This window comes from Pelophylax lessonae (assembly GCF_965119305.1).
Source record: "Pelophylax lessonae genome assembly, chromosome: 1".
Lineage (NCBI taxonomy): Eukaryota > Metazoa > Chordata > Amphibia > Anura > Ranidae > Pelophylax > Pelophylax lessonae.
The window spans coordinates 572,928,136-572,943,001 of NC_138768.1; the positions used below are offsets into that span (position 1 = coordinate 572,928,136).

Below are 14,866 nucleotides of genomic sequence, written 5' to 3' on the forward strand. Positions count from 1 at the left end.
AAAGATGGAGATGGAGTTCTGAGGAGGCTGTCAGTGGCCCTTGAGGGTGCTCCCTAGTCTGGGGGGCGACCTTTGGCCTGGGGCTCAAGTGCTGGCAGGATCCTGCCGAAACACAGAAAGGAGGTCCTTCCTGGAGGCACAAGAGAAAGGAGAGGACAGCAGGAGCAGGTTAGCATGTCTGGGAGATCTCCTGAGAGTCAGCCAGGTTGGCTGGTGAGTGTCAGTCTGGAGGACTGTGGAGAGAAGTTAGCCTGGAGGGCTAGTGAAGAGGGCAGCTGCTGCCAGGTGGGTTGGCAGTGCCAGGTGTTGGGATCAGAACCCACAGGAGAGATGAAAGCTGGACATTGAAACTCTGCTACACAACCAAGGGGCCTTGGTTTTCTGCGTGTAATGGGTCATTGCTTTGGTCTGACTGAGTGACTGTCAGATATTCACCGTGTTCAAGGTGGGTTCTGCAAGCAAGTGAGTGCTGGAGAAAGAAATTAAGTTGTACATGGAGCTGTATATAGAGACTGTATATAGGAAGAGTTGTCCCTGAAGTTGTTGTTGAAGTCAAATGGGCATCCCATAACCTCCCATCCCTATCCAAATTATATCCCTCAATAAAAAAAAAAAAAAAAAAGTCACGGACTGTTCTCTGACTCAAGTGTGCCTGTGAATATTCGGTGTGCCTGGCTGTATAGGATGGGGGATCCTAGTTACATGCGTCTCCTTCGGGGGTACGCTACACTCATATTAGTCTGGAACTCAATAAACCTTTGAAATGGCTTATCTTTGAAATAATATTCTCTGAGCAGTCATGCAGCAATGGTTTTAGTGTATTGTCTAATATAAAGTTTGGCAAAGGAGGGTAGGAGTATAAATCTATAAAAAAAATGGAAAAATTAGTCAGAAATGTGCAATTTTTAAATTCAGCAAAGATAAATGCCCATCAATCCAAACACTTTAATTTCTATTTTAATATATGGCTTGTCAAATGTAGTGCTCCTGGGTCAAGAATAGAAAATGTACAGAGTTTAGGGGTCAGGACCATGTAATACCCACAATACAGGGGGTCAAGATTACTTATGTAATGCACAGGGTGAAGACCAAAAGTGTGTAATGTTCAAAGTGCAGGTGTCAGGCATATGTAACCTAATGAATGTAGGGGTTAGCATTGTGTAACATACAGAGTGCAGGGTCCAGATTCTGTAACATACAGAATGCAGGGGTCAGAACTGTGTAACATACAGAGTATAGGGGGTTGGGAGTGTGTAACATACAGAGTGCAGAGGTCAGGGGTGAAAGTAGTTTACAAAGTGCAGGGATCAGAAGTGTATTATGTGCAGAGGACAAGGGTTAGAATTAAAAGTAAAATACAGACCAGCAAATTAAGTATGTAACATACATAGTGCAGGGTTCAGAATTATATATACCCCAGATCCCATATGATTCATCCCACCCCTTTAATCATAGCACAACAGAACCCCCCATACTGTACATACACCCATACGTTTAATTACATATGCACACTTACACCTACATGCATACACTCACATACATGTACACACTAGCTGTCATTAATCTCTCTCTTTCTTGGCATGGCTCTATCCCTTCAGCCTCTTCAGTTCCTTGTCCCTACTACTGCTAGGAGTTATATGATTGGCTTTGCCCTGTTTAAGGCCACCCCCTTCATGTGTGTACAGAATAGTGGCTGCCCAGTTGTTTTGTCAACCAGCCACAGCACTAGATGGTATTGGCATCCAGGGAACAAGGCAAGAGTCCAGAGTACCTGATGCTAGTGAGTAGCGACGTCAATGACTCTTTCTGTAACGTACATGGGGTGCTAATTACAATCTTGTTCAAATCAGTGCAGAGAAAGAAAGATAGTTATAGGGAACAGACAGGTTTTTTGGGACTTACTGTGACAGCATTGACTAGAATGTGATACACAAACTATCTGTGAAAGGTAGTTATATCTGACTTCAAGCATGGGATGTGTCCCAAACTTACTTGATATGGTCAACATAAGGTACCTGTCATAACTAAACAGAAATATAGAAGTTCAATAAAAAGCAAATTGTACAATCAAAGCACATCTGGGCTTCTGTCATTCTGGAGTATACCGTACTTGTAACTGGTGGAACTTTCAATAATTTGGTTTGGAAGAGAGATGTGAAAAAAGTACAGCACATAAATCAAAGTTTAATTTAGTTTAAACATGATTCAAAGGAATTGCTTAAATTAGAATACACTTTTTGTTCTTTTATATTGTTTTTAGATAAACAAGATGATCGGAAACACCTGTGCTCAGGAACCTTGTCTTCTTCAATAGGTAACCAATAATTTTTTATTTTTTTTTTGTCTGTTAGAAATGCCCATCAATTCTGTCTCTTTCTAATGCTCATTTGTTATCTAAGGCCCATTCATGCTTACATTGCCATAATGTGCGGTAAAACGCAACACATTGCTAAGGTGTAAATAAGCCTTAATAGCTTTAGCCTGAGTACAAAAAAATATTATGGTATACCAAGCCAAAGTTAAAGTGGAACTAAGATGATTTGATCTTGGTCTAGATCGGGGGTCTCCAAACTTTTCAAACAAAGGGCCAGTTTACTGTCCTCCAGACTTTTTTTTGGGGGGGGGGGCAGATTATGACCAGTGGAGGTAGAAAATATCCAGCATCAGTGAGAATAAACATGGTCGCAGGGTTGGTGGTCAGCGAGAGGAGGAGTAGCACCGCATCATTGGTATTATTGGGTGAAATAGTACACCATCATTGGTATCAGTGGAAGAAATAATGCCCCACAGTAGATGTCAGAGGGAGGAATAATGGCCAGCAAGCAAAGGCAAGAAAAGGGCCGCATCTGGCCACATTTTGGAGACCCCTGGTCTAGATATTGGTTGTTTTTAATTCTTTTTTTTTTTTTTCTTGTTTGTTTTTCTTTGTTGTTTTGTGTTGATGTTTATTTGTTGAAGAATAAAATTTAAAAAAAGTATAACTATAGGCAAAACTTTTTTTTTTCTTTCCATTTTAGATAGAGTAAGGGAAGACCATAAGGGTCCGTTCACACTAGCGTGACTTGTCAGGCGACTTGGTCGCCTGACAAGTCGCGGTCGGTCGCCTGCCATTTATTAGGACAGGACCCGTTCTAATAGGAGCGACACAAGTCGCTCCGACTTAGAAAAAGGGTCCTGTACTACTTTGGGGTGACCTGGAGGCGACTTGCATTGACTTCAATTATATGAAGTCTGTGCAAGTCGCGCCAAGGTCGCGGTGCATGCTGTGCACCGCGACTTCACAGGTCGCCCCAGCAAGTCGTGTCGCCCCTGTCTGAATGGGTTCTAACCCTTGTCAGTCTTTTTTTTTTTTGTGCCATTTGTGTCCCATTCGGAAAATATCCCGTCACTTCCTGTCCCATAGCCAAAACAGAAAGTGAGAGGAAATCCCTGAAAATTAAAGCTTTGGAGGCCTCTAGATCACCAGAACTAGTGCACCCCATTGGATGATTTCCCCTCTATTACTTTTTTGGGCACAACCCAAAATGTGGGATTTTCTTTTATTCTCACTTTCAATGAAAACAGTGAACAGGACAGAGGGTGAATCTCTACGGAGGCAGGGACAGCAAAAAAAAAAAAAAAAAACGGACAAGTGTTCTAATCCATCGCCACTCTGTCCAAAACTAAAGAAAAAGTTTTGCCTTTAGTTGTATTTTAAAGTCTATGTAAGCTTTTTTTACGTATAGTGGAGACTCATTAAAACCCCTGTCAGCCAGAATAGTTAAAAAGTACTAAAAGTCAGATTATAGAAAAAAACTTTTGATTGATAGGTTAAATGGCAGAATAGGAGGAAGAGGAGTTAGAAAGCAGAAACACAAAAAAAAAAGTCGCCTCCTATGAAAGGCAAATGATACAGACTCATTTTGCATAATCTCCTGGTATTTTCCTCTTTCATAGCACAGTATCATCCCACTCTATTGTGTTGTACAGAGAGACACTAGTACAGCAAAATCTGGATTTGAAACAGTGTGAAACACTGACCTATCAGTTTATGTCAGCTTTAATTAATCAATGTACTTTGACCTTTTGGCCCACTGTTCCGCAACAGAAAATGTCTATTACACCATAAATAAATGATTGCCTCAATAATTATACTTCAAATCAATGTTATTATAATATGATATTCATTTTCTATTTTAGACTATAGGATTTGAATGCATTACAGATTTAAAGGGAACCTGTCATGACAGAAATGATCTCTAAATTGTGAAATATAGATGCTCAGCTAGCATGTGGATTCAGTAGCTTCAATGCTTTCTGAGACACTGACCTGGGAAAACTTTTTAGATCGGAGGATGATTTATGTAAACTAAAAAAAAAAAAGAATTAACCACTTCCCTGGGTGGATGTCATATGGTGTCATGGACTTTGAGTAAAGATATCTGAATGATGCCTGCGACTACAGGCATCACCCAGTTATCTTTTTTTTTTCAGCCAGCGATTTCCTATAGTGTAAAAGCCATCTTGATGGCTGTTTAGCCGCTTGATTACTTTTAACCACTTCTGGACCGGAAGGATTTGCCCCCCTTAAGGAACAGGCCATTTTTTAGCGATTCGCCACTGCGTTACTTTAACAGACTATTCCACAGTCGGCACTGTACCTAAATAAAATTGATGTCCTTTTTTTCCCACAAATAGAGTTTTCTTTTGGTGGTATTTGATCACCTTTGCGATTTTTAATTTTTTGCGCTTCAAACAAAAAAAGAGTGACAATTCTGCAAAAAAAAAAAAAAAAACAATATCTTCCACTTTCTGCTATATAACATTCCCCAAAAAAAAAAAATGAAAATCAATTTTTTTTCATCCTTTTATACCAATTTGTATTCTGCTACATATTTTTGGTGAAAAATAAAAAAAATACGCAATAAGCGTATCTTGATTGGTTTGCGCTATCGCGTCTACAAACTAGGGGAAAGATTTATGTAATTTATATTTTTTATTTTTTACTAGTAATAGCGGTGATCTGCAATTTTTAGCGGGACTGCGACATTGCGGCGGACAGATCGGACCCCTGACATTTTTGACACTTTTGGGGGGACCAGTGACCAGTGCTAAAAATATACACTGTTACTGTAATAATGACACTGGCAGGGAAGGGATTAACCTAGGGGTGATCAAAGGGTTAAGTGTGAGCCTAGGGGAGTGTTTTCTAACTGTATGGGGGATGGACTTGTGAAATGACCACAGAGACCTGTGATTCTATATAGGAGGATCACAGGCACTCTGTGATCATTTCAGAGAGAACAACAGTCTGCTGTCACTAGAGAATATGTCAACCAGGTGTGTCTAGTAACTAAATGCACCACATCCCTTGATTGGAAATGTATATAGAGAGAAGAGAAAATGGGATTTTAGAGGTGCAAAAAGTATCCAACATTGTATCAAAGATTTTTTTTAAAAAAAAAGCAATTTATTATTTATTGGAAACATCACAAAATTTGTTTTTAAAAAAATATACATAGATTAAAACCATTGCACAATATTCATACGATTGATGTATATATGCGGCGAATTCAGCTCTACATGTTTCGGCAACCATTGGCTTCATCAGGAGACTTAATTGAGTCCGGCATACAAACTAGCGATGAAATTTAGAAAACGATGAATGTAATGTAAGAAGATAGAAAAAAAGGAAAAAGAGGAAAAAAGGGGGGCAAAAGGAACCCAAAAAGTATAACAATGTAATCATCATAACAAAACTGCATATGTTGAATTTGAATAGATCGTTTTAGGAAAAATCTGTAACTATATATGTCTCAATTTCTATAATAGAGGCCAAATCACAAAAAGGGCTTATAGCTGATTGATTCGTTCAAGCCTGGGTATTTGGTTGCTGCTAACATATGAATCCATTTGGTTTCACGTTGCAGGAGCTGCCTATCTATATCGCCACCTCTCTTGTTTTTAGGTATACTGTATATTCTAAAGCAAAAAATTTTAATTTTAGAGGTTTGGAAGCCATGGTACAAACTCATATGCCGACTTATGGGAGTCTCCATTTTCTTTTTCATAACCAGAGATACATGATATTTTTGGTTTTTCCCACATAATAGGCTTTACATTCAAATTCTATATAATAAACTCGCCTACGGATTGACAATTGGCATAAAAATCGGGTTTGTATTTTTGTCCATTAGGTAATAGAATCTCACTGGCATTCATCAAAAGATTACAAAAGTTGCATTTTTTACACGGGGCTGTACCTGTTACTCCCTGTCTCGTTTTAAAAAAAAATCTTTGATACAATGTTGGATACATTTTTCACCTCTAAAATCCCATTTTCTCTTCTCTATGTATAAACGGTCTGCTGTGTTTACAACAGCAGACTGTCCTTCTCTCTCTGCAGGGAGCGATTGCGGGTGCCCAGCAGCAATCAGTGCCCCCCAGCCCGTGGATCGGCATCCCCTCTGCCTAGTGGGGGCAGGAGCATACCGCCGTAGCGCGTGCTCGCCCCCATGAGCGACCCGGAGATCGCCGTACTGGTACGCCGATTCACCCAACCGAGCCTTCCTGCCGCAGTATATCAGCAAGTGGTTAAAGGCAGTGGGAGGGGCTGCTTTTATAGACGGGCGATAGGGAAGCCATAAAATTGATCCAGCGGTTTACCATAGAACTGGCCATGGACCAGATGGTTCCCAGCCATCTCTATGACCTTTGGAGGCTGGAAGTGACGCATGACGTCACTTCCTGCTCTTACAGATGTAAATAATGCCTTTTTTTTTTTGCTGGAAAGCCTGAGATCGTTTTTTTTTTATCTCAGGTTTGCCAGCATAGAGGAGAGGAGGGACTTATAGACCCCAGATCTCTCTGTAAAGAGCACCTATCATGCCCAATTCCTATTACAAGGGATTTTTACATTCCTTGTAATAGGAATAAAAGTGATAAAAAAAAATAAAAATTAAAGGGAAAGTGTAAAAATAAAATAAATAATACAAAATAAAAAAAATATTATTTACCCAGCTTAACATCATCTTTTATATTTTACCAAACAAATTGGGTTATCTAATGTGTTTTCTTGCAATAAAATGCATTAAAGTTTACTATTTCCAAAAAATAAATCTCATTTAAAAAATTGCTTAACAAATACCGTGTGACATAAAAAATTGCAATGACCGCTATTTTATTCCCTAGGGTCTCTGCTAAAAAAATATATTTAATGTTTGGGGGTTCTAATTTTCTAGCAAAAAAATTATGATTTTTTACATATAGGAGAGAAATGTCAGAATTCTTGTTAGTGTTTCCATTAAATGAAAAATAGACACATCCCACCCTTGTTTAAATGTGATGTACATATTCAAGATGAGGCTGTACTAATGCTTTAAACACCAGTCCCAAAAATGTTTGGAACTTCAAAGGGCTTAGTGCCCGGGGCAAGTAAAAAGAAAAAGGTAGACCCTGCAGTCCACATTATTTAAGACCTATGCATGAGCTCCCCCAGCCCGGCCAATGCAAAATCCATTGGTCTAATAAAAATGAAATATTCATTTTAAAAAAATAAATAAATAGAAGATATTTGCCCTAAACCCAGGGCTGGATTCCTGTCTTTTTGCTCCCCAGGCCAACTGTATTGTTCTGCCCCCCTCCCCCCTCCCCCTTCCTTTCCTTCAGATGTTGAAAAACACATGAGTGTTCTCACTCATCAAACTCTATTCTGGTAGAAGTTGGGTCCCATCTCTTTGGACCAAAAGTGAAAGTACATACAACAAAAATTAGAAAACTGTACAGGGCAACACAATGACCCAGTTGCAGTGAGCATGCAAGTAGAGTGACACCCTGCCACATATTGGAATGGAAATAGATCACTGAAATTCAGCACAATTATTTGTGGGCTGCTTTTTACTCCCTGGCAAACCTGACACCTTGGGGCATGTCATTCACCCTCTCTGCAGCCCCCCTGGAAAACTGAGGATGCCATGTCTCCTGAGAATACATTGCTGCATAGTGCAAAAGTGTATTCCTATTAAGTTTTGAATAAATATATGTGTTTTATAGATAAAATACAGTGTAAAACTGTTTACTTTATACAATACATTAAAGGCTAACTGAAAGAAAAGATGTTTAACCTTAACAAATAAAAAGGTTAAACATCCTAGTATGCTGGCTGTTCTGAAGAGCTGGACCCAGGATTGGAGATTTCATCCCACCCGGATCACTTAGAAATCTCCAGGCTCCAGGTCCCAAAACAGATTTAGAAAACAATGAGGAAACCTAAAAGCCAGTTTCCTCTGCATTAAGCAAACCTTTTACTGTCAGGGAATTTACCAAGGACTTGTTCAGTTTTCTCCAACCCTTTTCTCTTTACCTTTAAAGGGCTCACCTTTCTAAACACCTTTTTAGCAATTAGTGTGGCCACTTTTATTGGGGTGACATGGGTCCCTCTCTGCCATCTATGTACAGTCAATGTCTTTTGCCCAGTAACATTATCTCCAGCGGTATTTCAGAATGTGGGACAAGAAGAAATGCTGTGCCCCAGTTGACCACATTCTAGGCTTGGTACTTGGTGGCTTTTTCCTGTTGCTAAGGGAGATGGCACTCTCCCAACATGCAGAAACTCACTGGCATCTCTATGCGGATTGGTGGGCCACCTCTCCTTTGTAGCTCCTCCTTCCAGTTGGCACATTTTCTCCCATTGCTTTGGGAAACTGTGTCCTCCCAGATGCACTTGGCTGGCTTCTCTCTTTTATCCTTGCTTTGCTGCAGTCTTCTGTAGACAATCCACTTCTTATGTGGTCCACAGCCTTGACATCACAGGTGTTGCTATAGGCAACCACACTCCTCTCAAACATCTTGTAAGCCTGCTGCTCAGTCCTGGCATTCAGAGCAGACTTCTCAAGCACTGATGCAGACCTTTGCTTTGCTAGGTAACTTTGCACTGGAGGCTGGGACAAAGGGCACTTCAAGACAGCATGCCCCACTCATTGCACTGCAAACAGCGCACTTGGCTCAGTGTCTTGTCCAGGCTTCCCACACTGCATCCTCTTGAAATCTTAGGACTCTGTACATTGACGGCTATTGGCTAAGGGCAACAGCAGCCATATCCTGCGTTGGCAAAATCTGTTTAGATATATATGGGGCTCTTCCTGGCGCTAACAACCCCTCCAGCCACAGAGCCTCAGAGGCTAGTCTTTTTCCTCTTGCAGGTTTGCCTCACCTGCACACACAGATTGTGCAGGTGTAAGAACTAGCAGTGTTTAAGGACACCGCCACTCCCTTGTCTTCTTTTTAAGGACTTTTCTTGCCCATTTTTAGTAAAAGAAAGTTCAGAAACACAAACAAGGGTTTCCCTCGCAGAGGTTTTCAGCATTTCCTCTCCTTCAACAGAAACAACATCAGCCCTTCTGGCTTGTACTTGCAGCACTTTTGCTCTGGCCTTTCACTCCAGGTACTTGTCTGTCTCTTACAGAATGTTCACTAACAAACTTGCTCCCACGTGGAGCACTCCTGGGCCAGACCTCCTGTCTGCTGGGGTGGAGCTTGGAACCTTGGTCAGGTTACTACTAAAAGCTCAGCACACACCTGACCAATTAGTATGCTGGCTGTTCTAAATAGCTTAATCCAGGATTGGAGAATTCATCCTACCTGGATCACTTAGAAATCTCCAGGATATGCAGGATTACATAGAGCACACCTTGGAAATGGTTGAATGCCTGAGAGGCATAGGAGAAGAAATAAAATATTTTCATGTTGGAGCACTATTACTAAGTGGTTTACCAGAAAATTATGAAACACTTCTCACAGCACTTGATGCACTTCCAGATGATGAATTTACAATGGGATATGTTAAGGGTGAAGCTTGTGGATTATTATAAGCGTAAAACAGAAAGCATTAACAGTGACGGTGCTTCTGTTACAGATTTGCTTTAAAGCGGCGTTCAACCCAAAAGTGGAAGTTCCGCTTTAAGGACTCCTGACTCCCTGACATGCCACATTTGGCATGTCATTTTTTTGGTTGGGGGAGCGGGTACCTATTTGTGACAGGTATCCGTTCCCACTTCCGTTCTGGCTGCCTAGGTGGCTTGAACGGAAGTTTTCCTCTCCCCCTCCCTTCCTGCAATCTTCTGGGACAAGTCACAGGTCCCAGAAGATTGCCCGGCCATTCAGGATGCGCAGTGCGACTCGCGAACACGCAGTGTGCATCCAGGTGTGAAGCCACAAGCTGTCACAGCCGAGTACCCACACTAGTGATGCCGGCACCAGGGAGAGCCAAGGGAGAGAACTGAGGCTGGATCGTGGGACAGGTAAGTGTGTGTTTATTAAAGGTCAGCAGCTACACTTTTTGTAGCTGCTGACTTTTAATAAACTCAGAAATGGCTGGAACTCTGCTTTATAGAAAACAAAATAGGAAGAAAAACAGTAACATGCAACGAGAAACGTGTAAATGTTTTGTGTGCAAGAAACAAGATAATTTAAAAGCAAATTGCAGAATCTGAAAAGATAGAATGTAAAAACAAACTGATTTTGCTTCAGATAATGAATATGTTCTTCAATCCAAAAGTTGTACCTCATCTTTGTAGGCATGGTGTGTTGATTCAGGGGCTACGAGTCACATAACAAATTACAGAAATTTCTTTATTCACCTTGACCAGAGTAAAACAGAATAAATCACCACAGCTAATGGGCAAATATTAGAATCAGAAGGAATAGGAGATGTTTTTCTTTACTGTCCTATTTCCCAGAGTGTCATCAGAAAAATACCTGTGAAAAATGTCCACTATGTCCCGGCTGTTGTCAGTAATGAATAAAACTGCCAAGGAGAAAACAATATTCAAACTACATTCACACATGGCCCAGATGACTTGGTCACAGAAGTCCTGATATAATAAAGAAATTAGGTGAGAATGACTATGCAAGTGGAATAAAAGCAGAGTAACTGCAGAGCTAAGAAACCTTTGGGACATAATTCATTTAGAGCTTTGAAGTCCAATGGAAAAATTGACTCCAGGAAAGAAGAGGTATTTTATAACATTTTATAGATATTTATTACAGGTATATTACACTATATCTGTTATACAACAAAAGTGAAATATCAGAGAAACCTGAACAGTATTTGGCTCAAGTATGCAAAGAATTTGGCAAAATGGTAAGTGAATTGCACACAGACAATGGAACTGAGTATAAAGGTAATTCTCATAAAGCATGGCATAATATTTCAAACTACCGTGCCATGCAACCCAGAACAAAATAGGGTTGCAGAAAGAATGAACCATATGTGAGCGTGGAAGAACCATGCTGTTTAATGCCAACCACATACTGGGGGGAGGCAATTATGACTGCATGCTATCTCCAAAATCGACTACCAGGAAAATCAACTGAGAAAATTCCATATAAACTCTGGAATGAAAAAAACCCAAATTTTAACCATCTAAAGATTCTTGGAAGCACACCCCCAAAGGAAGATATCAGGAAGATATCGTGTCACACATCAGTGTCACATGAAGATAAGCAACAAAGTGACCCTGAAATAAAAATTAACACAGACAATCCAAATACTGGAAAAGAAGAAACCAGGCCACAAGAGGCTTTAGTAAGGAAATCCACTAGAAGCAATAAAGGCATCCCAGCCAAGCTCCTGTCCTATGATGCTTGCGTAGCATTAAAACCAGAGCCAGATTCATGGGATGAGATGCAAAGGCCTCCAATTCATGAGAAACAAATGTGGATCAAAGCTGGTGATAAAGATTGCAAATGCTTTAACAAAGTGGTTTACGAAGAAATAGATTTATAGACCTGAGATCCGAAATGGGACTAATAAAGGAGTAGTTGTTGGATGGGGGTGTTGTAATATAGAATTGTATAATTGTATTTTTGTGCAAAAACTACTGTACATTGGTATTTAGTAGAGATATATTCTTCAACCAGTATATGGCAGTGTTTATAAGTTTTTAGCTGAATCTATGGTATGCATTATGTGTGTGTGTATGTCTTTTCAACTAACAAAGTTACTATTGCCTGCCTGCAGTTAAGCAGCAAAGCTAATGTGACCTGTTTGTTCTGTTGGGCTATATACAGAATTTCTAACAAGGAGGGATAGCAGTACAGTACAAAAGAGCCTCTGGAGACAGAGGAGAGGGGAAGTATGGGAGAGTGCTGGAGGCAATAGGGAGGAAAAGTACAGTGGGAGTACTGGAGGTAGATGAGAGGTGTACAACAGGGAAATGCAGGACAGGGAGAAAAGGTGAAGGCAGGGGGAGAAGAGTAATCAGGGGAAAGCAGCAGTATGTGAGAGAAGGGGCACTGGAAAAAGAACACAGACACTGTACTTGAATGCTGAAGGCACCAATCTAGAAAGAATAACACTTTTTTTTTTATTTATTTTTTTTACCCTAACGCATTTCCTACATTATGATAAAAGTTTTGCTTCTTTCTGCGCCCCTTCCCCCCAACACTTATCTGAGTCCTACATTCATCCAGCGCTGTGCCCACCTCCTGGTCTTCTCTCCCACCTCCGTGCACTCCTTTCACTACAATGAGAGCAGTGGGAGCCATTTGCTCCTACTACTGTCAGTCAAATCCTGTGAGTAGGAAGCATGGGTGGGGCCGAGCCACACTGTGTGTGTCTATAGACCACAGCCTCGCTTGGGAGAAAGCCCGCATATCTGCACCAACAGCAAGCGGCTTGCTATAAAAGCAGACATCGAAAGGGAAAGAGCAAAGATTGCAGATAGGGAAAAGGAGGTTTGGGGGCCGCTCTGTATCATACTATTGCACAGAGTAAGTGAGTATAACATGTCTATTATGGTAATAAAAAATGGTTGCCTTTAGGAATGCTTTAAAGTTGATTATATTAATGCTGTTTTTTATAAAACTGATGGTGGCAATCGTGTTGATATTGTTTATTGTTTATTTTTGGCTAGGTGGTTTCCAACCAAATTCAAGAAATGAGGATATAATGATGAAGAAAGAAACCAATAAATTCCAAAGTGTAAATCTTTTAAAGCAAATGATTGGTCTCTGTGGATCATGAATTTTAAATAAATCTTACAATCATAACTTGATTATTAAAGCTCATCATTTATTTACTACAAGATAAATGGCCAACAACAGATGTAAAGCACAGTTGTTCAATTTTTATGAAAAGGAAAAAAGACCCTTGGTGTGGAATAATTTTTTATCTCTCAGTCACTGGTAACCTCAGAGAAGTTATTTTCTGCAATCTTTGCATTAATCATTTTCTGTAAATGTAAAAGAGCAAACCTATTTTTTTCTCTTATTATGTCTGTAATTGGCTAGAAAGCTATAGTTATTTTCAAAGCTAGTGGGTCTAAACAGAGATTCAGGAAGACAACACAGACACACCAGGGCGTGCCCAGCTGGACTAAGTTATCAGAGATAAGACATAATGAACCAGAGAGGAAAATATTTGATATCTCTTCTTGGCTGAGACTTCATTCAAATAAAATGCAGACAGTTTTTAAACAAAATGATTAACTTATTTAAAGTGTGTTTAAAAAAAAAAAAAAATATATATATATATATATATATATATATTATATATACACAATTAGAGATGTCGCAAACATGAAATTTTCCGTTCACGAACGGCGAACGCGAATTTCCACAAATGTTTTCAAACGAGCGAACCGGGCGAACCGCCATAGACTTCAATATGCAGGCGAATTTTAAAACCCACAGGGACTCTTTCTGGCCACAATAGTGATGGAAAAGTTGTTTCAAGGAGACTAACACCTGGACTGTGGCATGCCGGAGGGGGATCCATGGCAAAACTCCCATGGAAAATTACGTAGTTGACGTGGAGTCGGGTTTTATTCCATAAAGGGCATAAATCACCTAACATTCCTAAATTGTTTGAAATAACATGCTTTAAAACATCCAGTGTGTGTATACGATCAGGTATGATGTTGTATCAATCAGGTAGTGTAAGGGTTACACCCGCTTCACAGTGACAGACCAAACTCTGACAGACCAAACTCCCCGTTTAACGCACCGCAAACAACTGCAAACAGTCCATTTGCACAACCGCAAACTCCCCATTTGCACAAGGTTGTATACCAAGCTAGCCATGTCCCGTTCCTTGTCCTCACTGACATCATTAAAGGTCTCTTCCTCCACCCAGCCACGTACAACACCAAGGGTCCCCAAAAGGTGACAACAAGCCCCCTGGGAGGCCTGCTGTGGTTGGTCTTCCACCTCCTCAAAGCCACCTTCCTCCTCTTACTCCTCTTCGTCAGACTCCTCTTTCTGCGTTGCCACAGGTCCAGCAATCGACGACGACAAGGCTGCTTCTGGTGGTGATGGTGACCACAACTCTTCCTCTTCATGCTCATCTATGGCCTGATCCAGCACTCTTCGCGTGGCACGCTCCAGAAAAAAGGCATATGGGATGAGGTCAATGATGTTGCCTTGGGTTTGACTGACCAGGTTTGTCACCTCCGCAAAACAACGCATGAGCCTACAGCCATTGTGCATGAGCGTTCAGTAACGCGGCCAAAAAATACCCAGCTCCGCAGAGGCTGTCCTCTTTTTTTAAATTAAATAAAATCTGTTCTCACCAGTTTAATCTCTGTTTTGTCCCCTATCAGGGGCCGGTGTATGGAATAGATTTTAGGAACCGGGAGATGGAAAAAGATGGTTGGTCGGTCCTCTTACTTCCAATTTGGGGCACTGCGCGTGCGCCGTGCAATGTACTGTGCCACCCTATATGAGAGTTAAGTAGTACTATTCTTATCAGTTTAATCCCTATTACGTCCCCTATCAGGGGACGTGTATCGAATAGATTTTAGACAACCGCAAAGAGTTGTCAATAGTTGACACACTCATGACATAAATTTTATTCCTCTATGCGTCAATCTTGGTGTAGTGATGACTG

The 14,866-nt window shown here is 40.6% G+C and overlaps 1 protein-coding gene across 2 annotated transcripts in view; it reads left to right on the forward strand.

Annotated features, from left to right (window-relative positions):
- GC (GC vitamin D binding protein) overlaps positions 1–13,029 on the forward strand; it is a 233,924-nt gene extending 220,895 nt beyond the window's left edge. The window contains exons 12-13 of one of the 2 annotated variants that reach the window (XM_082243262.1): positions 2,261–2,314; positions 12,894–13,029. In XM_082243262.1, coding sequence (XP_082099388.1) covers positions 2,261–2,314 — 54 coding nt within the window. In that variant the 3' untranslated portion in view covers positions 12,894–13,029. The remainder of the gene's footprint in view (positions 1–2,260; positions 2,315–12,893) is intronic. The other variant, XM_082243263.1, reaches the window with a different exon arrangement.
- The last annotated feature ends 1,837 nt before the right edge of the window (positions 13,030–14,866 follow it).